Source organism: Pristiophorus japonicus, chromosome 10 (assembly GCF_044704955.1).
Source record: "Pristiophorus japonicus isolate sPriJap1 chromosome 10, sPriJap1.hap1, whole genome shotgun sequence".
NCBI classification, from domain to species: domain Eukaryota; kingdom Metazoa; phylum Chordata; class Chondrichthyes; family Pristiophoridae; genus Pristiophorus; species Pristiophorus japonicus.
The window spans coordinates 198,993,960-199,020,516 of NC_091986.1; the positions used below are offsets into that span (position 1 = coordinate 198,993,960).

The following is a 26,557-nucleotide window of genomic DNA, read 5'->3' on the forward strand; positions in this document are numbered from 1 at the left end:
CCATCAATTAAGTCAAATCTCGCTTTGCTAGTCTTGTTTAATCAAAGTTGTTTAGATCTGTAAATTCTTTTTGTCGCTGGTCTGTTACTGCAGAAACTAATTAGAAGTGGAATATATTTGATTAATCGTAAAAGACAGCATGCCTTCTTCCACTGTGCAAGCTCAGACATCAAGGGACAGGATGGAGTCGCAGATTCTTTGCTGTACCTTCATCTGTGGCATGGCTAATTGGGACTCAATTGAGTGTAATTGCTCATGGTCTAAAGTTACTAAAAGAAGTGTTGATGCTTCAGAACTTTTAAGCGCTGTATTTGACAGATTTACTCTTGCTTGTGTAAAAATTTGTGTTCGAATAAATTTGAAGTAGTTGAACTATTTGGCCTGCCAGCAATGTGCTTTTCTGTCAATTCAGAGATCCCATTCCAGTGCATATCTCAACAGTGTAACCGTTCATTATTCATACACACGGTCAAGTTGCAGTTCATCAGAAGTGTGGGCTCATCTATAGAAGCTGACTTTTACAGAGGGCATGAGTGAAGTGTTTGGGAATTAATCTGAACTGTGCTCATAAGTTTGGCAGGTATTGTATAGTTGTGCTTGGCTTTGAGGGGGAAGGAGAAACTCTGGACAACCTTTCCTCAGAAGGTTAAGTGTTTGTAGTAAAATCCATCAAAAATAAAGCCGAGTAAGAAATGCCCTTTTGGCCCATCAAGTGTGCTCCATTTGTGATTATTCCACAGTGATTATGATTATTCCCCACTGCCACCTATTGATCTCCTATTATAAAGAATGATAGCATGGATTGCATATGGGTAAAGGATCGGATATCTTAAGTAAAAAAGTATGAAACAAAGTAAAAATAAATCACACCTGTCCCCCGAATCCTCCGGTAATTTCTCCTCCTTTGAACATCTCACCTTATCCCACCCCTCTCACCGCTCATAAAATTCTCGTTCTCTACCGCGCATCCAAGTATGATAAAAATGTCATCACCGATATCTTCGCTGCTTTCCTCCCTCAGCCTCCGCACCGAGCGACTTCTCATCCGCGGTGATTTCAACCTCCATCTCCATTCACCATGACATTTCTGCAGCCACCGATCTGCTCAATCACACCCTTACCACCACTTTTATGCCCTAGTCCCTATTAAAACCATTACTCCCTCTCGCCCTGGCCGTTCTCCCGGTACAGCTCTCATCTTCACTCCCTTAAGTCCACGGGGTACAGACTTGAACAGATGTGGTGGATAACTGGTTTAGCCATTCACTGCCAGGACTGGCTGGACCACAAAGCATTATTGGGTCCTCCTCTTGTCTGCAAAAATTGCTCACTATTCCAGGATCATTCAGGAATGCAAAGATAACCCCCAGCTACTATTGCCTGCTGCTAAATCCTCTCCCCTGTCTCCACCACACTCACCTCCAACAAGTGCGAGGAGCTCAGACTTCTTTGTCGCTAAGATTGAAATTCGAGAAGGAGATTGGGGGGGGGGGTAAGGAGATTGGGGGGGGGGAAGGAGATTGGGGGGGGGGGGAAGGAGATTGGGGGGGGGGGGAAGGAGATTGGGGGGGGGGGGGAAGGAGATTGGGGGGGGGGGGGAAGGAGATTGGGGGGGGGAAGGAGATTGGGGGGGGGGAAGGAGATTGGGGGGGAGGAAGGAGATTGGGGGGGGGAAGGAGATTGGGGGGGGAAGGAGGAGATTGGGGGGGGAAGAAGGAGATTGGGGGGGGAAGAAGGAGATTGGGGGGGGAAGAAGGAGATTGGGGGGGGAAGAAGGAGATTGGGGGGGGAAGAAGGAGATTGGGGGGGGGGAAGAAGGAGATTGGGGGGGGGGAAGAAGGAGATTGGGGGGGGGGGAAGAAGGAGATTGGGGGGGGGGGAAGAAGGAGATTGGGGGGGGGAAGAAGGAGATTGGGGGGGGAAGAGAAGGAGATTGGGGGGGGGGGAAGGAGATTGGGGGGGGGGGAAGGAGATTGGGGGGGGGGGAAGGAGATTGGGGGGGGGGGAAGGAGATTGGGGGGGTGGAAGGAGATTGGGGGGGGGGGGAAGGAGATGGGGGGGGTGGGGGGGTGAAAGGAGAAGGGGGAGGGAGGCTGAACGGGCCGGGCCCGAGACTTCAGGCAGGGCCCGTCCCCAGCACCAGATTTACAGGTAGGTGGCGTTGGGTCGGGTCGGGTCGGGGGGTGATGGGAGGGAGGGAGGGAAGTTGGTTCGGGTCGGGGGGAGGGAGAGGGAGGTCAGGTCGGATCCAGTCCGGGGGCCGGGGGGGGAGGAGCGGAGCGGGTGTCGCGGGGGGGGGGGGGTGGGGGGGCGGGTGTCGTGGGGCTGGGGGGGAAGCGGGAGTCGAGTCGGGAGGAAGCAGGAGCTGGCCGTGGGAGGAGCCTTCTTCAAGCAGCCCCAGTGAGGCCATTCGGCCAGGGCTAGGGGCTGTGTGCTTCGGGCCCCTCCCATAGTTTCGGGCGCCTGGAGTTACTGCACTTGCGTGCCCACTGTAGCGCGCATGTGCAGAGGTCCCGGCACTGTTTTCAGCGCAGGGACCTGGCTCCGCCCCCTACAGCTCCTGCTGCGCTGCGCCGAGGGCCAGAGGACCTGCAGGGAGGTGGAGAATACGGAGGTTTTTTTTAGGCGCACTTTGTGGCGCGAAAAACGGGCGTCCAGGTCGGGACTGCGCCGTTCTAGGCGCGGTTCGAAACTTGGGCCCATAATGTGGGAAAATGTGAGGTTATCTACTTTGGTAGGAAAAATAAAAAAGCAAATTATTTAAATGGGGAAAGATTACAAAATGCTGCGGGATCTGGGGATCCTTGTACATGAAACACAAAAAGTTAGCATGCAGATACAGCAAGTAATTAGGAAGGCGAATAGAATGATGGTCTTTGTTGCAAGGGGGATGGAGTATAACTGTAGGGATGATCTGCTACAACTGTACAGGGTGTTGGTGAGAACACACCTGGAGTACTGCATACAGTTTTGGTTTCCTTATTTAATTGCATTGGTGGCAGTTCAGAGAAGGTTCACGAGGTTGATTCCTGAGATGAAGGGGTTGTCTTCTGAAGAAAGGTTGAACAGGTTGGGCCTATACACATTGGAGTTCAGAAAAATGAGAGGTGATCTTATTGAAACATAAGATTCTAAGAGGGCTTTACAGATTAGATACAGAGAGGATATTTCCCCTCGTGGGAGAATCTAAAACTAGGGGCACAACTTCAGAATAAGGGGTCGCCCATTTAAAACAGAGATGAGGAGGAATTTCTTCTCGCAGAGGGTTGTGAATCTTTGGAATTATCTACCCCAGAGAGCTGTAGAGGCTGGGTCATTAAATGGAGATAGGCAAATTTCTGAACGATAAGGTAGTCGAGGGTTATGGGGAGCGGGCAGGGAAGTGGTACTGAGGCCAAGATTCGATAAGGCATGATCTAATTGAATGGCAGAGCAGGCTCGTGGGGCCAAATGGCCTACCCCTGTTCCTATTTCTTATGTTATGTTCTTATTTTACAGCACAAAAACAGGCTATTCGACCCAACAGGTCTATGCTTCCTCCCACTATTTACTTCATCTTGATCAACATTCCCTTCTATTCCTTTCTTCCTAATTTATTTACCTAGCTTCTCCTTAAATGCATCTATGCTTTGCACCTCAACAGTGAACGTACATTTTTTTTTACTAAAATGATACCTATCAGGAAAGTTTGAACAGGCTGAGGCTCTTTTCTTTAGAAAAGAGAAGACTGAGAGGTGGTCTGATAGAGGTCTATATTATGGAAGGATTTGATAGGGTAGACGTAGAGAAAATGTTTCCATTTGCAAGGGAGACCAGAACTAGGGGCCATAAATACAAGATAGGCACTAATAAATTCAATAGGAAATTCAGGAGAAACTTCTTTACCCAGAGAGTGATTAGAATGTAGAACTCACGGCTACAAGGAAAAGCAAAGATGCAATAACATACGAGAAAGGAATAGAAGGATATGTTTATGGAGTTAGATGACAAAGAGTGGGAGGAGGCTCATATGGAGCGTAAACACCGGATGGCCGGTTTCAATGCTGTAAATAATATGCAAGCTCAGGAATTCCCCCTCTAATCCTCCCCGCTTCTCTCCTTAAAGAAGCTCTTTAAAACCTACCACTTTGACCAAGCTTTTGGGCACATGTCCGAATATCTCATGTAGCTCAGTGTCAAATTTTGTTTCCTAACCCTCCTGTGAAATGTTAATACAAAAGCAAAATACTGCGGATGCTGGAATCTGAAATAAAAACAGAAAATGCTGGAAATCTGAGCAGGTCAGGCAGCATCTGTGGAGAGAAAGAGAGTTAACGGGCCCAAGTTTCCACATGATTCGCGCCTGATTTTTTAGGAGCAACTGGTGGAGAACGGACTATTTTAGAAATCGCAATTCTCCACATTTTTTTTTCTGCAGTTCTAGTCAGGTAGAACAGTTCTTGTTTAGAACAGAATTTTTTCTTCAAAAGGGGGTGTGTCCAGCCACTGACGCCTGATTTGAAAGTTTCCACAGTGAAAATGTACTCCAAACTAAAGTAGAATGGCGCCAGTGAAGATTTTTGTAGAACTGAAAAAACCTGTTCTACACATTAAAAAATCAGGCGCAGGTTACAAATGAGGCATCCAGAACGAGGTGGGGGGGAAGGGAACTCATTAAATTCGACAATAAATCCTTATTTATACTTATACAAATATTATACAAATAAATCCAACCTGAATAAACATTTATAAGCAAAGAAAAGATTAAATAAACCATCTTCCTACCTGTGTGAAAGTGCTTTAGCCAGGGAGAATTCTGCAGCCGTTCGTTGCTGCTGAGCGGGAGGGGGGGGGGGGGGGGGGAGGAGGAGGAGACAACCGTTCGTTGCCGTTGAGCGGGAGGGAGAAAGCCGTTCGTTGCCACTGAGCAGGGTGGGGGGGGGGGGGGCAGAAAGCTGTTCGTTGCCACTGAGCGGGAGGGGGGGGGGGGGGGGGGAGAGGGAAAGCCGTTCGTTGCCGCTGAGCGGTGGGGGGGGGGGGGAAAGAGACAGCCGTTCGTTGCTGCTGAGCGGGAGGGGGAGGGAGGAGGAGGAGACAGCCGTTCGTTGCCGCTGTGCGGAAGGGGTGGGGGGGGGGGGGGGGGGAAGAGAAAAGAGGAGAAAGCCGTTCGTTGCCGCTGAGCGGGAGGGGGTGGAGGAAACAGCCGTTCGTTCCCGGGGGAGGGGGGGGGGCGGAGGAGACAGTGAGAAGGTTGCAAGAAGCCTCAGTGCTGATGGCAATGTGCTTTTATTAAAAAATGTTCAAAAATTAAACAGCTACAAAGAACTACAAAAATGGCCGAGTGCCAATGTTTTTTTCACACTGAGCATGCGCAAACGCTCCAACGCGCACGCGCAGCGTTGCCGGCAGGAAAAAAACTAATTTAAATAGTACCCGCCCCCTCCCACTTACAAAATCGGCGCGAGTGTAGGCTCCGCCCCCCTGGGCGCCGCGCCAGGCAGACAAGGAGCTGCAGAACGCTCCAGAATCGCGATTTTTTTTTTTTTTTTTTTAAGACGCGAAAAACGGGCGCCCAGCTCGGAGGGGCGCCTGTTTTTTTTCGTGTGGAAACTTGGGCCCATAAAACGGAAAAGAGTGACTAATGTAAATGTTGGTCCCTCAGAAGATGAGAAGGGGGATTTAATAATGGGAAATGTGGAAATGGCTGAGACCTTAAACAATTATTTTGCTTCGGTCTTCACAGTGGAAGACACAAAAACCATGCCAAAAATTGCTGGTCACAGGAATGTGGGAAGGGAGGACCTTGAGACAATCACTATCACTAGGCGGGTAGTGCTGGATAGGCTAATGGGACTCAAGGTAGACAAGTCCCCTGGTCCTGATGAAATGCATCCCAGGGTATTAAAAGAGATGGCAGAAGTTATAGCAGATGCATTCATTATAATCTACCAAAATTCTCTGGACTCTGGGGAGGTACCAGCGGATTGGAAAGCAGCTAATGTAACGCCTCTGTTTAAAAAAGGGGGCAGACAAAAGGCAGGTAACTATAGGTCGGTTAGTTTAACATCTGTAGTGGGGAAATGCTTGAAACTATCATTAAGGAAGAAATAGCGGGACATCTAGATAGGAATAGTGCAATCAAGCAGACGCAACATAGATTCATGAAGGGGAAATCATGTTTAACTAATTTACTGGAATTCTTTGAGGATATAACGAGCATGGTGGATAGAGGTGTACCGATGGATGTGGTGTATTTAGATTTCCAAAAGGCACTCGATAAGGTGCCACACAAAAGGTTACTGCAGAAGATAAAGGTACGCGGAGTCAGAGGAAATGTATTAGCATGGATAGAGAATTGGCTGGCTAACAGAAAGCAGAGAGTCGGGATAAATGGGTCCTTTTCGGGTTGGAAATTGGTGGTTAGTGGTGTGCCACAGGGATCGGTGCTGGGACCACAACTGTTTACAATATACATAGATGACCTGGAAGAGGGGACAGAGTGTAACAAAATTTGCAGATGACACAAAGATTAGTGGGAAAGCAGGTTGTGTAAAGGACACAGAGAGGCTGCAAAGAGATTTAGCTAGGTTAAGCGAATGGGCTAAGGAACACAATGTCGGAAAGTGTGAGGTCATCCGCTTTGGGGAAAAAAAAACAGTAAAAGGGAATATTATTTGAATGGGGAGAAATTACAACATGCTGCGATGCAGAGGGACCTGGGGGGTCCTTGTACATGAATCCCAAAAAGTTAGTTTGCAGGTGCAGCAGGTAATCAGAAAGGCGAATGGAATGTTGGCCTTCATTGCGAGAGGGATGGAGTACAAAAGCAGGGACGTTCTGCTGCAACTGTACAGGGTATTGGTGAGGCTGCACCTGGAGTACTGCGTGAAGTTTTGGTCACCTTACTTAAGGAAGGATATACTAGCTTTGGAGGGGGTACAGAGACGATTCACTAGGCTGATTCCGGAGATGAGGGGGTTACCTTATGATGATAGATTGAGTAGACTGGGTCTTTACTCATTGGAGTTCAGAAGGATGAGGGCTGATCTTATAGAAACATTTAAAATAATGAAAGGGATAGACAAGATAGAGGCAGAGAGGTTGTTTCCACTGGTCGGGGAGACTAGAACTAGGGGGCACAGCCTCAAAATACGGGAGAGCATATTTAAAACCGAGTTGAGAAGGAATTTCTTCTCCCAGAGGGTTGTGAATCTGTGGAATTCTCTGCCCAAGGAAGCAGTTGAGGCTATCTCATTGAATGTATTCAAGTCACAGATAGATAGATTTTTAACCAACAAGGGAATTAAGGGTTATGGGGAGCGGGCGGGTAAGTGGAGCTGAGTCCACGGCCAGATCAGCCATGATCTTGTTGAATGGCGGAGCAGGCTCGAAGGGGCTAGATGGCCTACTCCTGTTCCTAATTGTTATGTTCTTATGCACCCATATATCATCCAAGCTAATGTCCTTCCTTACTATTGCGTTAACCTCCTCTTTAACCAGTAACGCTACTTCACCTCCTTTTCCTTCCTGTCTATCCTTCCTGAATATTGAATACCCCTGAATGTTGAGTTCCCAGCCTTGGTTACCCTGGAGCCATGTCTCGGTAATTCCAATTCCAGCATATCCGTTAACAGCTATCTGCGCAGTTAATTCATCCACCTTATTACAAATGCTCCTCATATTGAGACTCAGAGCCTTCAGGCTTGTTTTCTTAACACTCTTTGTCCTTTTAGAATTATGTTGTAATGTGGCCCTTTTTGTTTTTTGCCCTTGATTTCTCTGCCCTCCAATATAGGATTATGGCAGTTTTGGATGAGCTGATGGTTACAGAAGGGGAGGATGGGAAGCTGGTCAGAACAGCATTGGATTACTTAAATCTAAAGTTTGACAAAGACATACATGAGGGCTTCAGCAACATATACAGAGGTAGGGACAGAGGCAGTCAACGTTGATGTGGAAGTAGTCAGTCTTTGCGATGGATAGTATATAGGGTCAGAAGCTCAGCTGGGAACTCAGTACGATGCGAAGTGATACTTGAAATACTAGGACTATTTCCACTGGAGCAGAAAAGGCCGTGGAGATATAATAGAGGTTCTTAAAGTTATGAAGTTATGTTTTTCTCGTGTGAATAGTGAAAGACTATTTTCTTTGGCTGGTGAGTCAGTGTCGAGCGCCAGGAATTTAAAATTGTCACTAAGAGTGAACAAGGAGTGAAGGTGGGATCAATTTCCTTACGCAAAGAGTTGTTAGATCATAGAAAGCTTTGCTATTATAGAAGTTGAGTCAGAGATCGCTGTATCTTTTAAAGCAAGAGTAGATAAACATAACCCGCAGCAAATTCAAGGAAATGGGGAGAGCAGGGCAGTTGGATAAGTTTTGGTTCATTTTGGTAAAGACCGCACAAACACAATGGGCCAAATTACATTGTTCTGCTGTCCGTATCCTAACCCGCACCAAGTCTGTTCATCAATCACCACTGTGCTCAATGACCTGCATCAACTCATGTTCCACCAATTCTTCAATTTTAAAATTCTCCTCCTCATGATCAAATCCATCCATAGCCTTACTGCTCCCCATCTCTGTAACCTCCTTTAGCCTTACAGCCCCCCAAGAACCCCTCATTCTTCCATCTCTGGCCTCTTGTGCATCCCCCACTCCCTTCGCCCCACCACTGGCAGCCATGCCTTCAGCTGTCTCAGCCCAAAGCTCTGGAACTCTCTTTCAGATGTTATTGTTGTTGAAAACTATGTTGTTCTAAGGTAATAATTAAGATAAGATTTATGAATTGTTTGTACAATGAGACCACAGGACAGACTCTGGTGGAATGTAATTCAATCATTGTGCTCCAGGCAAGTCATCATTAATCCATAGCTCATGTAAATTAATCAAAAATAACAGGCATTAAATTCAGCACCATCTGTCTTATCCGACATTGCAGTAAATAACAGTTTTAAACAGCAGACTACAGGGAATGGGCTGATTACAAAACTTCAAGTTACTAAGAACTAGTTACTAGATAGATTAAGTTCAAATTTTATGATCAAACATAAAAGCTATTTTTTTTTTTTAAATCAAACCTTTGTGTGGAACCATTGTAGCAGTAGTTTGGAAGGAAATCGTAATTCAGCTCCCAAAAAACATGGAGTGTTATTCTTCCATATGGCGCTGATACATTGTGATTGGCTTCCCGGAACATGGCATCAAAACTGTCCAGGGTTAGGTATTTACTGAGCAGTTTGTGGCTCATACGATTGACTTCTACTAGACCTTCAAGCTCCTAAAGAACCAAAATCAGAACAGACGAAGTTAAACTTCAATATTACAAATCTGCCATTTCATCATCATCATCATCATAGGCAGTCTCTCGAAATCAAGGAAGACTTGCTTCCACTCTAAAGGCGAGTTCTGAGGTGGCTGTACAGTTCAATGTGGGAATCACAATCTCTGTCACAGTTGGGGCAGACAGTGGCTGAAGGAAAGGGTGAGTGGGGAACCCGACCCGCTGCACGCTCCCTCCGCGCTTGATTTCTGCATGCTCTCAGCGACAAGACAGTCAGCTTTCCCAATGGTTGATTTGGTAAAAGGCACTGCATGGCATATTACTAAGTTACAGAATTGTAGAAGCTTACAGCGCCGGAGACCATTTGGCCATGCATGCCTGTGCGAGCTCGCTGGAAACAGTTGCCCCATTTAGTCGCGCACCTCAGCTTTTTGCCCATACCTCTGCAAGTACATATCCAATTGTCTTTTGAACGTTCTGATGGAGTTTGCTTCCATCACCCTCTCAGGGAGTGTGTTCCAGATCTGAACAACCCTCTCTGTGAAAAATGTTCACTTCATTTCCCCTCTAGTTCTTTTGAGAATTATTTTAAGTCTGTGGCCTCTGGTTACCGACCCACTTCCAGAGGAAGCAGTTTCTCCCTGCTTGCTCCATCAAAACCCCTCATCATTTTGAAAATCACTATCCGGTCTCTGCTCCAAGGAGAACAATCCTAGCTTCTCCAATCTCTCCATTACTGAAGTCCCTCATTCCTGGCATCATTCTGGTAAACCTCCTTCAAGACCGTTGCATCCTTCCTAAAGTGTGGTGCCCAAAATTGTATACAATACTCTAGCTGAGGTCTAATCAATGATTTGTAAAGCTTTAGAATGACTTTCTGACGAAGGGTCATTGACCCGAAACGTTAACTCTGCTTCCTCTCCATGATCTGACCTGCTGAGATTTCCAGCATTTTCTGTTTTTATTTTAGAATGACACTATTGTTTTTACATTCAATGCACCACATATGCTTTTTTAACCATCTTATCAACCTGCGCTGCCCCCTTCAAAGATTTGTGAATATTCATTCCCTGGTTCCTCTGCTCTTGCATCCACCCCACCACCCCTCAAAATAGTACTATTTAGATTATACTGCCTCTTCATGTTGTTCCTCCCATAGTGCATCACTTCACATTTATCCACATTCAATTGCATCGGTCATGTGTTTACCCATTTCACTACTCTGTCTATGTCCTCATGAAGCCTGCTACTACCCTGTTCACGACTACGTTGCCAAGTTTTGTATCATCCACAAACTTCCCAACTTTCTTAACTGTCTTATCAACTTCCCATAAGTTTGCACACAGTGATGTTTTCTTTGCACAAATATAGACAGATCCAGAGTTTTTCTTTCCCCAGTCACAAAGCTAATAAAGTAATTTTAACTTTATAACTTAAAAGTTGCTGAAATAACTATTTTCTGTTCAAGGTAAATTTATTTTTTTATTAAAAAAGTAATTTTTCATCATCTATATTTTGATCTTTGCCAGAGCTGCAGCAATGCGGCTCTGACATGGATTCCCGATAGAAATGCAACCATAGTTTAGGGAGAAGATTTCTTGAAAGTTTCCCTCCCGGTAAAGTGCCTGGTGCCCAGTCTTGACCAGCCCACCTCCTCCTACCTCAGAGCAACACTACCAAAAGGAGAGGGGCGTAGGGAATGGGTATTAGCACACACCCAACTATTCCATCGTACAGCTGTACCATGTTGACATTGTATAATGGGATACCATAGTGTACTTAAATTGATCTTCTCTTTTAAAAAAAAAACTTTGGAATGGAATTTAGTGTAAAATCAACTCCGCAGAGCACACGGTGATGGTTATAACCCTATTGCAAGATTTTGATATTTACTATCCTTTGCGTAATAATTTAACAACAATTCTACGAATTGTTACTTATGGATATTCACATTGTTATAGAGATATAAAAGTTATTGCTAAATAGCATGCAATTTATTAGGAGAGCTGCTGAATTATATATTAGGCACCAGAAGCAAATAAAGACAAGTACAATAAAACTGACAGATAAATGTGTCTGGACAGAACATCTTAATACCTAAATAGAGCTCCAATTCATAACGATAAAAGCACACATACCACAATGGAGGTGAGGTCTTCACTCTCAAATCGTGTAATTGCCAACTCCAACGACTTGTACATTGCTGCTGAAATTCTTTGAGTGATCAGTCGATTCAGGTCTATTGATCTACCAAGAAGCTGCAATGGAAGAGATTTAAAATACTGACATGATTAAAACAGCTTTCTAAAACACTCCAGAAATGTAGTATTAGTACCTCAAGTTAAGTGAGAAGCATACTTTAATCAGTTTGATATATTCCACCTTCGTTATAAACACAATCTTCAGAGTCTAGTATATTGCCTGTTACAACAGTGTGCATATATTGTAGTAAAATATCTCTGAACATAACAGAAGTTGCATTAAAAAGTGAGAAATAAAGTGAACTTCATAACTGTTTTGGTGATCCATGAATGCAGCATACCAAAATAGATATAATTTTTTTAAATTTTAAATTATTGAAGCTCTATTATGCTATTTATTGTAATTTTTGGATTTTATACCAACTCATACAGTCTGCATATTTATTGGTTTAGAAACATAGAAACATAGAAAATAGGTGCAGGAGTAGGCCATTCGGCCCTTCGAGCCTGCACCACCATTCAATAAGATCATGGCTGATCATTCCCTCAGTATCCCTTTCCTGCTATTTCTCTATACCCCTTGATCCCCTTAGCCGTAAGAGCCATATCTAACTCCCTCTTGAATATATCCAATGAAATGGCTAATCTGAGGAAGGACGTTCTTGCTATTGAGGGAGTGCAGCAAAGGTTCACCAGACTAATTCCAGGAATGGCGGGGCTGACATATGAGGAGAGACTGGATCAACTGGGCCTTTATTCACTGGAGTTTCGAAGGATATGAGGGGATCTCATAGAAACCTATAAGATTCTGACGGAACTGGATAGGCAGGTTAGATGCGGGAAGAATGTTCCTGATGTTTGGGAAGTCCAGAACCAGGGACATAGTCTTCAGTTGGCAAGCTTTTGCTAGTTTACTATCTTTGGAGCAGCCTGAGCTTTCTCTTGTCTTTCCTTCTTTTTTCAACTTTGGTGTTGTTGTGCAATGTGGGGCTTGGCCTTTCACTTTGGTGTCTCAATATTGGAAAAAAAGAGGACTCTCACCTGTACATGTTTTTGCTTCAATAAAGTCTCGTATCTATTCGATGGAGGTGTTAGTATATTGGCTCCTTGATTCTTGCACTCTGCTCGCAGCCGCTTGTCTAAAAGAAGGCTGTAAAAATTGTACATATGATATTGTAAAATACATTCAATGTAGTAAATCCTTTACTGGATGTTTTACACTATCTGAATAACGGCCTTCAACAATACCTTCCTGCCAGAATCTTGTAGTAAGCAAATATTTGGTCAGCCAACTTGTATACAAATTGATCAAAACAGAGGTTCACCTAAAAATTGAGCACAAATGTTCCATAATTACCATCTGCCATGAAATTTAGCCAATGAAATTCAACACAAATATATAAAATCTCAACGTTAATGTTTAGTTGGATGATTCAAAAAAATTGCAGAATAAAAGATATGTATAGGTTTCAAGGAATAAATTAATCAATGATTACCTCTGCTTCAATTTCATCATAAAGGAACTGTTTCTTGAATTTAGTAAGTGCATAATGGGCACTGTCATTGTAAAGGTCCAAGGAATATAATACATATCTACAAAAAAGAAACTGTTATGGTTAAACTGGGTTGCTCGATACATACTTCCCGATACTATGGTGTTAAGAGCTCTGGTTAATGAAAATATTTTTAAATGACAAAATTTAAACTTGTATCATTTTTCCATAATCTATTTACAGATATAATTAATATCCCTCATTGCACATCTCTTTATTGTTATTCTTATCCCAGTCATTGCATACTTTCAGTACAATGGGCTGGAATGCAGCACAACTTCACATTCCGAGCTCCCCTACAAAGCCCAGGCAAAAACAAAGAAAATACAAGTTACTTGGGGAGAGCGGCAATAGATAGCTTTAAAAAAATCTTTATTAAAGCTCACAAAATGTGTAAATAAATCAAAATGACCTATACCACCAGATAATTCCATAATTGTTTTCTAACAAAACTGTGAAAGGTAAAAAGTTGAGCATTTCACTAACATTCCACCCCCCCAACAACCCTAAAGTTTTGCAGATGCAAGAAATGTCTAAATTTGTATGTGACAATTTTGTAAAAAAAAGAAAATGAATATTTGGTACTCCATCTTGCATAGGACACACTTTGCACACTGCAGCAAAATGTGTGGAGTCCTATACCAAAGCTTTCAGTGAGATAAGGAATTGGTCAAGAAGTAAATCAGTAGTTTTACATCAGAGATGGTGCTATTATTGACAGTCTTATGAGCTCAAAGACCATACGTATATCTAACTATAGATATGTATCGTGAGAGAGAAAATGGATCAAGTAACGAGTTGCATTTTGAGAAAATTAATTTAGACATCTCAGTCAAAAAGGTCAAATAGCTATATAAATCATTTATAGCCCTTTTCCGCTGAATACAATAGTGAAACTTAACTTTTAGTGTCAATGTGCAAGTTGACTTGACATTATATAGAGAGATTTTTTTCCACCTGCCATAAACTTAAGCTCATCTTAACTCACACCAAGTCTAGTTCACTCATCACCCCTGTGCTCCCTGATCTACATTGGTTGAATTGAGCAACCCCTCAATTTTAAAATTCTCATCCTGGTTTTCAAATCCCTCCATGGCCTCGCCCCTCCCTGTGTAGCCTCCTCAGAGATATCTGCGCTCCTCCAATTCTAGCCTCTTGCTCAACCCCAATTTTAAATCGCTGTACCACTGGCACACGTGCCTTCGGCTGCCGTGGCATTAAGTTCAGGAATTCCCTTCCTAAACCTCTCCAGAATCATTCTGGAATGTAAACATAACACCGGCTTCTATTCTCCATTGCAAACCGCATTTTTAAACTCCTCTCTCCAGTCTCTACCACACTCATCTCCGACAATAAATGGGAGGAGCTCATGGACTTCTAAGATTGAGATCATCCATTCGGCCACCTCTGCCTCTTCCCTTCCTTCTCCTAGCACACCGGGCCGAATTTCCTCTAATGATTCCCCCTGCCCTTGCCTCACATCTTTCTCCAGCTTCTCTCCGATCTCCCCTCATGATCGCTCCACGCTCATCCTATCCATGAAACCCACTTCCTGATCCCTTGACCCTATTCCCACCAAACTGTTGACCACCCAACTTCCTTTTCTGGCTCCCATGTTAGCTGACATTGTTAACGGTTCACTTTCCTCAGGTACTGTCCCCCTCTCCCTCAAATCTGCCGTCATCACACCTTTCCTCAAACAACCAATCCTCGACCCCTCCGTCCTTGCAAACTATCGCCCCATCTCCAACCTCCCTTTCCTCTCCAAAGCACTTGAACGTGTTGTCGCCTCCCAAATCCGTGCCCATCTTTCCCGTAATTCCATGTTTGAATCCCTCCAATCTGGATTCCATGCCTGCTGCAGTACCGAAACAGCTCTCACCAAAATCACAAATGACATCCTTTGTGACTGTGACAAAGACAAACTATCCCTCCTCGTCCTTCGTGACCTTTGACATGGTTGACCCCTCTATCCTTCTCCAATGCCTCTCCACCGTGGTCCAGTTAGGTGGGACTGCACTTGCCTGGTTCCATTCTTATCTATCTAACCGTAGCCAGGGAATCAGCTGCAACGGCTTCTCTTCCTACCCCCGCATCGTTACCTCTGGTGTCCCCCAAGGATCTATCCTTGGCTCCCTCCTTTTTCTCATCCATGTGTTGCCCCTTGGCGACATCATCTGAAAACAGCGCCAGTTTCCACATGTATGCTGATGACACCCAGCTCTACTTCAATACCACTTCTCTTGACCCCTCCAACAGTCTCTAAATTGTCAGACTGTTTGTGATGAGCTGAAATGTTCTCCAATTAATATTGGGAAAACCAAAGCCATTGTTTTCAGTCCCGGCCACAAACTCCGTTCCCTAGCCACTGACTCCATCCCTTTCCACAACTTCTGCCTGAGGGTGAACCAGGCTGTTCACAATCTTGGTCTCACATTTGAGCCTAAAATGAGCTTTCGACCACATATCCACAGCATAACTAAGGCACACTATTTCCACCTCCATAACATCGCCTGTCTCCACCTTTGCCTCAGCTCATCCGCTACTGAAACCCTCATCCATGCTTTTGTTACATCTAGGACTTGATTATTCCAACGCATTCCTCCTGGCTGTCCTCCCACATTCTACCCCACGTAAACTAAAGGTGATCCAAAACTCGGCTGCCCAAACTTAGCTCGCACCAAGTCCCGCCTCACCCATCACCCCTGTGCTTGCTGACCTACATTGGCTTCCAGTAAAGCAACGCCTCAATTTCAAAATTCTCATCCTTATTTTCAAATCCCTCCATGGCCTCGCCCCTCCCAACCTCTAATCTCATCCAGCCCCACAACACCACCCCCCTCGAGATGTCTGTGTTCGTCGAATTCTGCCCTCTTGAGCATCCCTGATTATAATCGCTCAACCATTGGTGGCCGTGCCTTTTGTTGCCTCGGCCCCAAGCTCGAACTCCCTGCCTAAACCTCTCCGCCTCTCTTTCCTCCTTAACACCTACCTCTTTGACCAAGCTTTAGGTCACCGGCGCTAAATTCTACTTATGCAGCTCAGTGTCAAATTGTTTTATCTCATAACACTCCTGTGAAGCGCCTTAACACGTTTCACTATGTTAAAGGCGCTATATAAATATACATGTTGTTGTTGTTAAAGGTGCTATATAAATGCAAATTTTGTTGTTGATATATTTTTTAATCAATCTAAGTCCAAATTATAATAAGAACCTTATACTTCAGTGTACTTATTCAATAAATTTGATGTAGAAAACTGAGAAAGGTTATAAGATGTATACTATTTCTCAAGAAATTATAATCTGTATTTCTGGTGCTGAAGTGTTCAAGTCAATCTTGTTGTGTCCCTAGATGCTCTAGTAATGACGCCACGAGGCAATGTGTTGTACTTGAACTGTAGTGACCTTAGTCCTTTATTTGTTAATTCCAGAGTGAGGATCACACCTGGTGGCCTGCCTTTTATATTAGGCCAGGCACACCTATACAGATAGCCTACAAGTCTCCCACTGCTGTGTCCTCTGGTGGCACACCTTGTGATAGTACCAACAGTAGCCATGTAAGATACATGACAAATCTACACAGGGGTCACCTCCAATTCTTCATTTTTCTGAAAGAGCCCCATGCCACAACTCATTTGGTCCAAAAAAATCCCTACTGATGATTTTATTCAGTTCAAAATTACTGTGCATAAAACAATATTGAATTCACTGAATGAAGACATTGCAATGTTTCTCTCTGGTAACCAAGTCACACCTTGGTCTTTCCTCTTAGTCCCATGGCACCTTCTCCTCCTTAGAGCACATAAGAAATAGGAGTAGGAGTAGGCCATTTGGCCCCTTGAGCCTGCTCCGCCATTCAATAAGATCATGGCTGATCTGATCATGGACTCAGCTCCACTTCCCTGCCCGCTCCCCATAACCCTCGACTCCCTTATCGTTCAAAAATATGTCTATCTCCACCTTAAATATATTCAATGACCCAGCCTCCATAGCTCTTTGGGGTAGAGAATTCCAAAGATTTACATCCCTCAGAGAAGAAATTTCTCCTCATCTCCGTTTTAAATGGGCAACCCCTTATTCTGAAACTATGCCCCAAGTTCTAGATTGCCCCACGAGAATAAACATCCTCTCTGCATCTACCCTGTCAATCCCCCTCAGAATCTTATACGTTTCAATAAGATCACCTCTCATTCTTCTGAACTCCAATGAGTATAGGCCCAACCTGCTCAACCTTTCTTCATAAGACAACCCTTTCATCTCAGGAATCAACCTCATGAACCTTCTCTGAACTGCCTCCAACACAAGTATATCCCTCCTTAAATAAGGAGACCAAAATTGTACACAGTATTCCAGGTGTATTCTCACCAACACCCTGTACAGTTGTAGCAAGACTTCCCAACTATTATACTCCATCCCCCTTGCAATAAAGGTCATCATTCAATTTGCCTTCCTAATTACTTCTTATATCTGCAGGCTAACATTTTATGTTTCATGTACAAGGACCCCCAGATCCCTCTGTACCATAGCATTTTTCAATCTCTCTACATTTAAATAATAATTTGCTTTTTTATTTTTCCTACCAAAGTGGATAACCTCACATTTTCCCACATTATACTCCATCTGCCAAATGTTTGCCCACTCACTTAGCCTATCTATATTCCTTTGCAGATTCTGTGTGTCCTCCTCGCAACTTGCTTCCCCACCTATCTTTGTATCATCAGCAAATTTGGCTACATTACACTCGGTCCCTTCATCCAAGTCATTAATATAGATTGTAAATAGTTGAGGCCCCAGCATTGATCCCTGTAGCAGCCCACTAGTTATAGTTTGCCAATCTGAAAATGACCCATTTATCCTCTCTGTTTTCTGTTATTTAGTGAATCTTCTATCCATGCTAATATATTACCCCCAACCCCGTGAGCTCTTATCTTGTGCAGTAACCTTTTAAGTGCCACCTCATCGAAGGCCTTCTGGAAATCCAAATACACTATATCGACTGGTTCCGCTTTATTGACCCCGCTCGTTACATCCTCAAAGAACTTTAGCAAATTTGTCAAACATGATTTCCCTTTCATAAAACCATGCTGACTCTGCTTGACTGTATCATGATTTTCTAAATGTCCTGCTACTACTTCCTTTATAATGGACTCCAGCATTTTCCCAACCACAGATGTTAGGCTAACTGGTCTGTGGTTTCCTGCTTTCTGTCTTCCCTCCTTTCTTAAATAGGGGCGTTACATTTGCAGTTTTCCAATCTGCTAGGACCTCTCCAGAATCCAGGGAATTTTGATAGATTACAACAAATGCATCCACTATTTCTGCAGTCACTTCTTTTAAGACTCTAGGATGCAAGCCATCAGGTCCAGGGGACTTGTCCACCTTTAGTCCCATTAGTTTGCCTAGTACTTTTTCTCTAGTGATAGTGATTGTTTTAAGATTCCCCCTCCCTTTACCTGTGATTATCTATTATTGGGATGCTTTTAGTGCCTTCTACCGTGAAGACCAATACAAATACAAAATATTTGTTCAAAGTCTCTGCCATTTCCCGGTTCCCCATTATTGGGCCCAAGTTTCGGGACGCGCCTAAAACGGCGAACCCCGAACTGGACACCCGTTTTTCACGCCAGAAAGTGCGCCTTAAAATACTTCCAGATTCTCCGGCTCACTGCAGGTCTTCTGCAGCCGGGCGCAGCGCAGCACGAGCTGTTGGGGGCGGAGCTAGGTCCCTGCGCTGAAAACAGTGCCAGGACCTCTGTACATGCGCGCTACAGTGTGCAGTAGCTCCAGGCGCCCAAAACTGTGTGGGAGGGGCCCGAAGCTCCCAGCCCCTAGCCCTGGCCGAATGGCCTCACTGGAGCTGCGTGAATAAGGCTCCTCCCACACCCAGCTCTCCCCCCTCTCCCCGGACCTCTGCGACTCTCTCTCCTCCCCCCCCCCACCGGACCTCTGCGACTCTCTTTCCCAGTCCCCGCCGAGACCCTACGCCACCTACCTGTAAATCTAGCCCGAGGTCTTGGGCCCGGCCGTTCAGCCTCCTTCTCTCCCTCTCCCCCCCTCTCCCTCCTCCCTTCCCTCCATCCTCTCTCCTCCCCCTCCCTTCTCCCCCCACCCTCCTTCTCCCCCTCCCCTCGCTGTCAGAAACACAGACACTGACAGACAGAGAGTGAGAGACACACACACAGACAGACAGATAGAGACACTGACAGAGACACATTGGGGGGACCATCCCAGCATGCTGTTGAAGTCGGTAAGTAGAAAATGTTTTATTTATTGATATTTAAATTTTTTTATTAATTTTTTTTGATTGATTTATTGGCTGATTTATTGATGTATTTATCATTTATTATTGATGACTCTTTTTGTAAAACTGAAGTGTTTAATGTTTGTAAATGTCCCTTTAAACTCCCCCCCCACCCCATTCCCTACGACTAATTTGTAACCTACGCCTGATTTTCTAAAGTGTAGACAAGGTGTTTTGGAATGTACAAAAATCTTCACTTACTCCATTTTAAGTTAGTTTGGAGTAAGTCTTCACTGCCGAAACTTTGAAAACAGGCGTAAGTGGCCGGACACGCCCCCTTTTGAAAAAAAATTCTGTTCCAAAGTGAAACTGTTCTAACTGACCAGAACTGGAGCAAATTAAATGCCGAGAATTTGAATTTCTAAGATACTCCATTCTACACCAGTTGCTCCAAAAAAATCAGGAGCAACTGAGGCCGAACCTTGGGCCCATTAATTACCCAGTTCATCCTCTAAGGGACCAATGTTTACTTTAGCTACTCTCTTCCTTATCCTATTCTACTCCTCTCTTGGCAAGATAGTTGAAAATTCTTTTAGTGCTGCAAAAGTCTAACGTGACACCACAATCCAGTAATATAAACAATATTCCAACAGTGGATAGTCTAGGGGCTATGGCGGGGAGGAATTACGCATAATCACAATCACTAAGGAGGTGGTACTCAGTAAGATAATGGGACTAAAGGCAGATAAATCCCCTGGACCTGATGGCTTGTATCCTAGGAAGAGAAGTTGCAGCAGGGATTGTGGATGCATCGGTTGTAATTTACCAAAATTCCCTGGATTCTGGGGAGGTCCTAGCAGATTGGAAAACTGCAAATGTAACGCCCCTATTTTAAAAAGGAGGCAGGCAAAAAGCAGGAAACTATAGACCAGTTAGCCTAACATCTGTGGTTGGGAAAATGTTGGAGTCCATTATTAAAGAAGCAGTATCAGGACATTTGGAAAAGCAAAATTTGGTCAGGCAGAGACAGCATGGATTTATGAAGGGGACGTCACGTTTGACTAATTTGCTGGCGTTCTTTGAGGATGTAACGATCAGAGTGGATAAAGGGGAACCAGTGGATGTGGTGTATTTGGATTTCCAGAAGGCATTTGACAAGGTGCACAAGATAAAAGTTCATGGGGTTGGGGGTAATATATTAGCATGATTAGAGAATTGGCTAACTAACAGAGAACAGAGAGTCGGGATAAATAGTTCATTCTCTGGTTGGCAACCAGTAACAAATAGGGTGCCGCAGGGATCAGTGCTGGGACCCCAACTATTTACAATCTATATTAACGACTTGGAAGAAGGGACTGAGTGTAACGTAGCCAAGTTTACTCACGATACAAAGATGGAAGGAAAAGCAATGTGTGAGACGAACACAAAAAATCTGCAAGAGGACATAGACAGGGTAAGTGAGCGGCAAGAATTTGGCAGATGGAGTATAATGTTGGAAAATGTGAGGTCATGCACTTTGGCAGAAAGAAATCAAAGAGCAAGTTATTATTTAAATGGAGAAAGATTGCAAAGTGCCGCAGTGCAGCGGGATCTGGGGGTACTTGTGCATGAAACACAAAAGGATAGTATGCAGGTACAGCAAGTGATCAGTAAGGCCAATGGTATCTTGGGTTGAGTAGGTTGGGTCTCTACTCATTGGAATTCAGGAGAATGAAAGGTGATCTTATCGAGACGTACAAGATTGACAAGGTGGATGCAGAGAGGATGTTTCCACTGATGGGGGAGACTAGAACTAGAGAGCATGATCTTAGAATAAGGGGCCACCCATTTAAAACTGAGATGAGGAGAAATTTCTTCTCTGTGAATCTGTGGAATTCACTGCCTCAGAGAGCTGTGGAAGCTGGGATATTGAATAAATTTAAGACAGAAATAGATAGCGTCTTAAACGATAAGGGGTTATGGCGAGCGGGCGGGGAAGTGGAGCTGAGACTATGATCAGATCAGTCATGATCTTATTGAATGGCGGAGCAGACTCGAGGGGCCATATGGCCTACTCCTGTTCCTATTTCTTATGTTCTTATGTTATGTTCTTATAAACAGAAAATGCTGGAAGCGTACGGCTGGTCCAGCGCTTGGGACGCAAAAAACATTAAGTTTAGTAGAAAATTCCAAAGATTGAAGGCTGAAGCTCAGCTCTAATATTGTTGGGTGCCAGTGGTGGTGTGAGTATAAAATATAGAACTGGAAAAAATTCCTTTCATCATGCAGCACAATGACAAGGAAATTAATGAAAATCTTACTCCATCATGGAAGCTTCTTTGGTCTCCAAAATATGATCAGTCAAGATCCAGGGCATAGACATCTCAATAGGGAACTGAATTCTTCTTCCCATTGTTAATTCGAGGAAGAACTCTCTGAACCAAAGCTGAGACAGGTCACAACAATGCTGAAGGGTTTCTTAAGGAAAAAGAGTTCAGAGACAACAAATCACCAAAAAGAGATAAACTTGTACAAATCAAAAATGCTACATTCATAATGGTTAAAAATAGGCATTAACACACTTGTAGTACACTCTTCAAAAGCTATTTGAAACATATTTTATGCAAGATAATTTTGTTCATCAGATTTCACTATCTGATTTGCTAAACAATTTTAACATTAAAAGAAAAAAAAGCTAGTATTGTTGGTTAAAAAAAAACCTTTACAGGAAGCACCAAACATAATGCTGCATAATTTTATTTCATATAAAGTGCATTTTAAAAATCATCTCAATATACTATAATTCTAAGTGAAGTATTAAGATATAATGATATAATTTAGGTGAAAAGGAAAGCTACACAACATTTAAACAAACTTTTACTAAACTTCATGTTGCTACCTGCAAATTATTTTTCACCAAATGCCACTTGTAAATTATGCCGATATCTCTAATGAAGCACAATGTCTATCCAATTCCAGAATATATACATATTAAACAAACACATATCTATCTACATTCCCCATAGTCTTATTTTGGTAGCCTTCTGAGCTCTCGGTATGAATGATGGGAAGGTGATTGTAAACACCTCTCATTCTTCTACGGATACAACTTTGTGTCATGCTAAATTATAACAAATTATTTTCCTGCTTTGAAAAGGCATTTTGCCTTTTGAATTTATTATCAATATCTTAACACATAGTACTTAGTTATATTAATTGAAAAACATTTCTAAAAGGATTAATTTCTACCAGAACTAAATATGTGTTTGGAACCAAGAAATTATATTTATCCAATGAGCAGTACCACAATTCATATGTTACTTGGTCAGGTCCGCTGCTGGATAAATATCAGAGTCCATGGGTCTACCAACTGTATCCACCATAGCTCTTTCCTCTCCCTTCTGCAAATGGATAGATTGGTTTCAATGCTCCAATTCAAGGAGTTCAACTAAGATCTAACCATATCTTGGGTAAATGGTGAAAATTCAAAATAAAAATGTAATTATATTCAATAAAATCAGCCAAAAATTGGGTGGTGGGGGGAGGGGGTGGATGAGTTTATCAAAAACCACAAATGGACTGTTAAACAACCATGAAATTAGTATCTCCAACAAAAACAAGTACAATCTGAATTTCCAAATACAGTCACTCCATTAAAACAAGAGCAAGTTTTATTGGCTTTCACATTCTGGTAAAAATAGTTTCTAACTGAAGGTTTCAGTGTTGCTGAATAGTGGAACACAGACGTCAAAATTTAGCTTTGTCAAGAATTTCAGTTCTGAATTTGATTAAAATCCACTTGCTGGCATATTTTGAGAGTCTCAAAACACAACATTTTTCACATATACTGAGCAACAGAATTGAATGTTCTTTCAGTGATCTTTAAATGAAAATATCTGTTTCACCTTCGATGCAGTTCCTCACATTCCCCTATGAACAGGTTTGAGAATAATAAAAACAACTTTAATGGCACACGGTCAAAATACAAATCTGTCCCCCGCCGTCTCCTGTGGAAGAGATATCTTACCACTGAAATTGAGCAAGTGAGTGTAGAAGAATGAATGCCGGTGAAATTCTTCTATCGCCAAAATGGTGGGGCCCTCAAGACTACTTCTCAAGGTTTTCTTTGCGCCACTTTTGTCAGCAATGAGGGACTCTAGCATAGTTCTAACCATGTAGAGCTACACCAACGGGAAAACGTAAAACAACAAAAAAAGAAAAAATAAAGGGCACATTAGTTATTATACATTTAATGGAGAAAGCCGAACTGTTCCACCATTGGGGGGGTTGGCGGGGGGGTGGAGACTTCCGATGAACACAGACTTACTTTGCCACAGTAACACATTTTCACAGATGGAACTGGAATTGAACCAAACTGTATTAAATCGCACCCTTTTGATGTTTTAAATTAATAAAAAATCATATTTCCACACTGTATCCATATAAAGGGGGTTTACTACTTTTTAAAAACAGAGATGGCAACTAGGTTGGAATATTCAACTGTAGTAAAACAAATACCAAATTAAGAATATTCAACCTTCAAACGATGGAACAATTTGACTTTCTTTCAGCAACAAAATATAATAGGCTCTCTTCTTACCACCAAAATTTAAAATGGTTGGATAGATGTAGGACCGCCTCAGAAACGTGGTCATCGCATTGAGTGTTTTTTCCAGTCCCAGAGATTTTAGCTGCTTCGCTAGCTCTCCAGATAGCAATGACTCTGACATGGTGCGCACCATGTACAGCTAAAACCAGTTGGCAAGGGCAGATATTAAGAGTTAGGGACAAAAGCAGAAAGTGTGAGTTTGGTTAAATAGCAATAGAAAAGAATTTGGTTAATATGTTAGTACTACAATGTTCCACAGCAAGCAACATAAATTACACTTAGCGGACAGCATCATTCCAACTACAGAGCTGGCATGGTCTGAATGGGAAAATCGAGTAATCTGTACTAAAGGCAATTGGTCCATTTGGCATTTTTCCCATTAAGAGACAGAAACTAGCTAGGAATTGCTAAAATGATTGCAACAGCATGCTAAAAGGAAACAATAGAGAGACCATCTTCACATTTTCAATATGCCTGCTGCAGAGGTAAGCAAAATTCCTTTAAAATTCATAGAGAATACAAGTACAAGTTGCTTAGATCGTCACCCTCAACCATACAACCTGATCAAAATGTGCCATGTACAAGGTACATCAATGAAAATGTATAAAAACATGACATGTACAGGTACTATGACATTCTGGAAGGTATATTTACAAAACAAAAAAAAAACAACAGTAATATCTAGGGGGGAAAATGGTGATAAATATTTAAATGATACTAGTTGTTAACATTGTTTTAAGAACAATAATTGTGAAATCAAGTCCTTTATAACTAAAACTTAACTGATCACCCTTGCCCAGCCAAGAAAATTAAACATTATTGCTTGCCTGGGTTAGGCATTTTGTTGTTAGTAATTGCTTGGGTTAAGGATTTCAAGGTTAGTAACTTTGATTGCAGCTCAAGCAAAACAGCATTAATTGGGTGCAAATTTATATGCATAAAGTGCAAACATAAATACGCTTAGCTTTTCATAATTTCAACTTTAAAGCCCATCAGTAAGAAACCACATTAAGAAGTTAAGGTTTAAGTATCAGTAAGCAATATTTAAGAGAACCAAAAGCAGCAAGGTTCAAAGCGCGAGCTATTCCTTCCTCACATAATCACGAGGAGAGATTTAAACAATTGTTCAGCACACAACTTTATGAATTGGTTCTTATTCAGCAAACTGACCCATCCCTAAAACTCCAGGTTAAATGATTAAAAGCTGCAAAGTCTGTCATCAAGCAATAATTCAAATATACTTTTGAGGTTGATCAAGGGTCGACTTTGCTTTTAAAACAAATAGGAACACAGGAATGTACAGAACTTGAAGTGACCCAGTCGAAGGTCTGTCCAGTTCGAAGGTTTTAAAAATACTATACAATACTCTATATTTCATAACCCTCCATCTCTTTCTCTTCCAAATGTCTATCCAGCTTTCTCAACAATTTGCTGTCATTACCCTCCTCCACTGCCTTCCTGGGCAGCCTCGTGCAATTTGGACCTCAATTCCCATTTCTGGCTGAAAATTAATTTCTTTGAACCTGGGATTCTAAACAAAAGCTTTGCATTGAAGAAACACCTGGGTACTTGATGGTCCAACTGCCCGGGGAGAAACCTTGATGTCAAAGCCGCCTCTTGGATCTTTCTCTCCTCGGAGTGCGGGATCATTTACTGGTTCTTGTCCAACCTCCCAATCACAAATAGTCTTCCTAATAGCTTGAAGGACACTAGAGAGACACAGGACAAATGTATCAGCATCAGTTCCAACAATACATTTTTGTTTGGTAGTTCCGTGTAATTGTACAATGGGGAGCAGGGCGTGATGAAAAGATACAGTACTAAATGACTATCAAATCATGGATGATGGCTGACAAGGCAAAGTCATGCATGGTAATTTTCTTTACATTTCCACCCAAGTTCCACAATTTTTGGCAAACTCACCCAAGAGGAAAGGACAGTGGCAGATGTGGGTAGAACAAAAAATTGCACTGGTACAAAAGGAGATGCTCCTCCAAGGATAGTATTACTGTTTAGGGTAGAGTAAAGCAAGCTTCAACCTTTAAATCTGGCTGCATTATACGGTTTAAGGCAGACACGGAGTAGGAATTTACAAAATATATTAAATTCAGTTTGCATGTTGTGCACAGTTTAAAAGCCTGTATTCTTGCTACACAGGTCTACACATCACACCAAATCCCAGCCGGAGGACTACCCCAGATTTCGATCACAAAGACAAACCAGGCATTCAAGCACTGGAGGCTGTTTAATTAATTAAAACATTTGATCCTTTCTTTAATAATTATAATGTAAGCCTTTGTATGCAGGGGGCTACAAGCGAAATAAAAAGACCCAACTGGGCTTGTGTTTTAAACAACCGTCTACTTCCTATGCCTGAACATTAAAATACTTATAATAGTTTAAAATTGAGAAAGTAGAACAGAAGCACTTACAGCATTTGAAAAAGTAAACAAATTGAATTTCAACCCGACTGGATTAATCGATCCAACACAAGGAAGACAAGGCTGCAATTGCCACACATACTAATTGGGCAACTGCTCATTTCTCATGGATCAATATTTTTTTACGCAAAGGACAGATCCTTAGTTAAGTGTTTTTGTAGACGACAGACAAAAGCAACATTTTAAGTAGCTAATTTAGAATACCAATAAAACTTATATTTAGCAAAAACATGTTCTGGATAAACACACAAACACACACTTTGCCAATATTTT

The 26,557-nt window shown here is 42.7% G+C and overlaps 1 protein-coding gene across 1 annotated transcript in view; it reads right to left on the reverse strand.

Moving 5' to 3' along the window:
- cyfip1 (cytoplasmic FMR1 interacting protein 1) overlaps positions 1 to 26,557 on the reverse strand; it is a 232,925-nt gene that overhangs the window by 101,777 nt on the left and 104,591 nt on the right. The window contains exons 16-23 of the mRNA XM_070892474.1: positions 25,405 to 25,552; positions 23,262 to 23,415; positions 21,556 to 21,712; positions 12,957 to 13,053; positions 12,709 to 12,785; positions 12,502 to 12,610; positions 11,398 to 11,517; positions 9,057 to 9,256 (exon numbers count right to left, since the gene is read on the reverse strand). Of these exons, the coding sequence (XP_070748575.1) occupies positions 9,057 to 9,256; positions 11,398 to 11,517; positions 12,502 to 12,610; positions 12,709 to 12,785; positions 12,957 to 13,053; positions 21,556 to 21,712; positions 23,262 to 23,415; positions 25,405 to 25,552 (1,062 nt within the window). The remainder of the gene's footprint in view (positions 1 to 9,056; positions 9,257 to 11,397; positions 11,518 to 12,501; positions 12,611 to 12,708; positions 12,786 to 12,956; positions 13,054 to 21,555; positions 21,713 to 23,261; positions 23,416 to 25,404; positions 25,553 to 26,557) is intronic.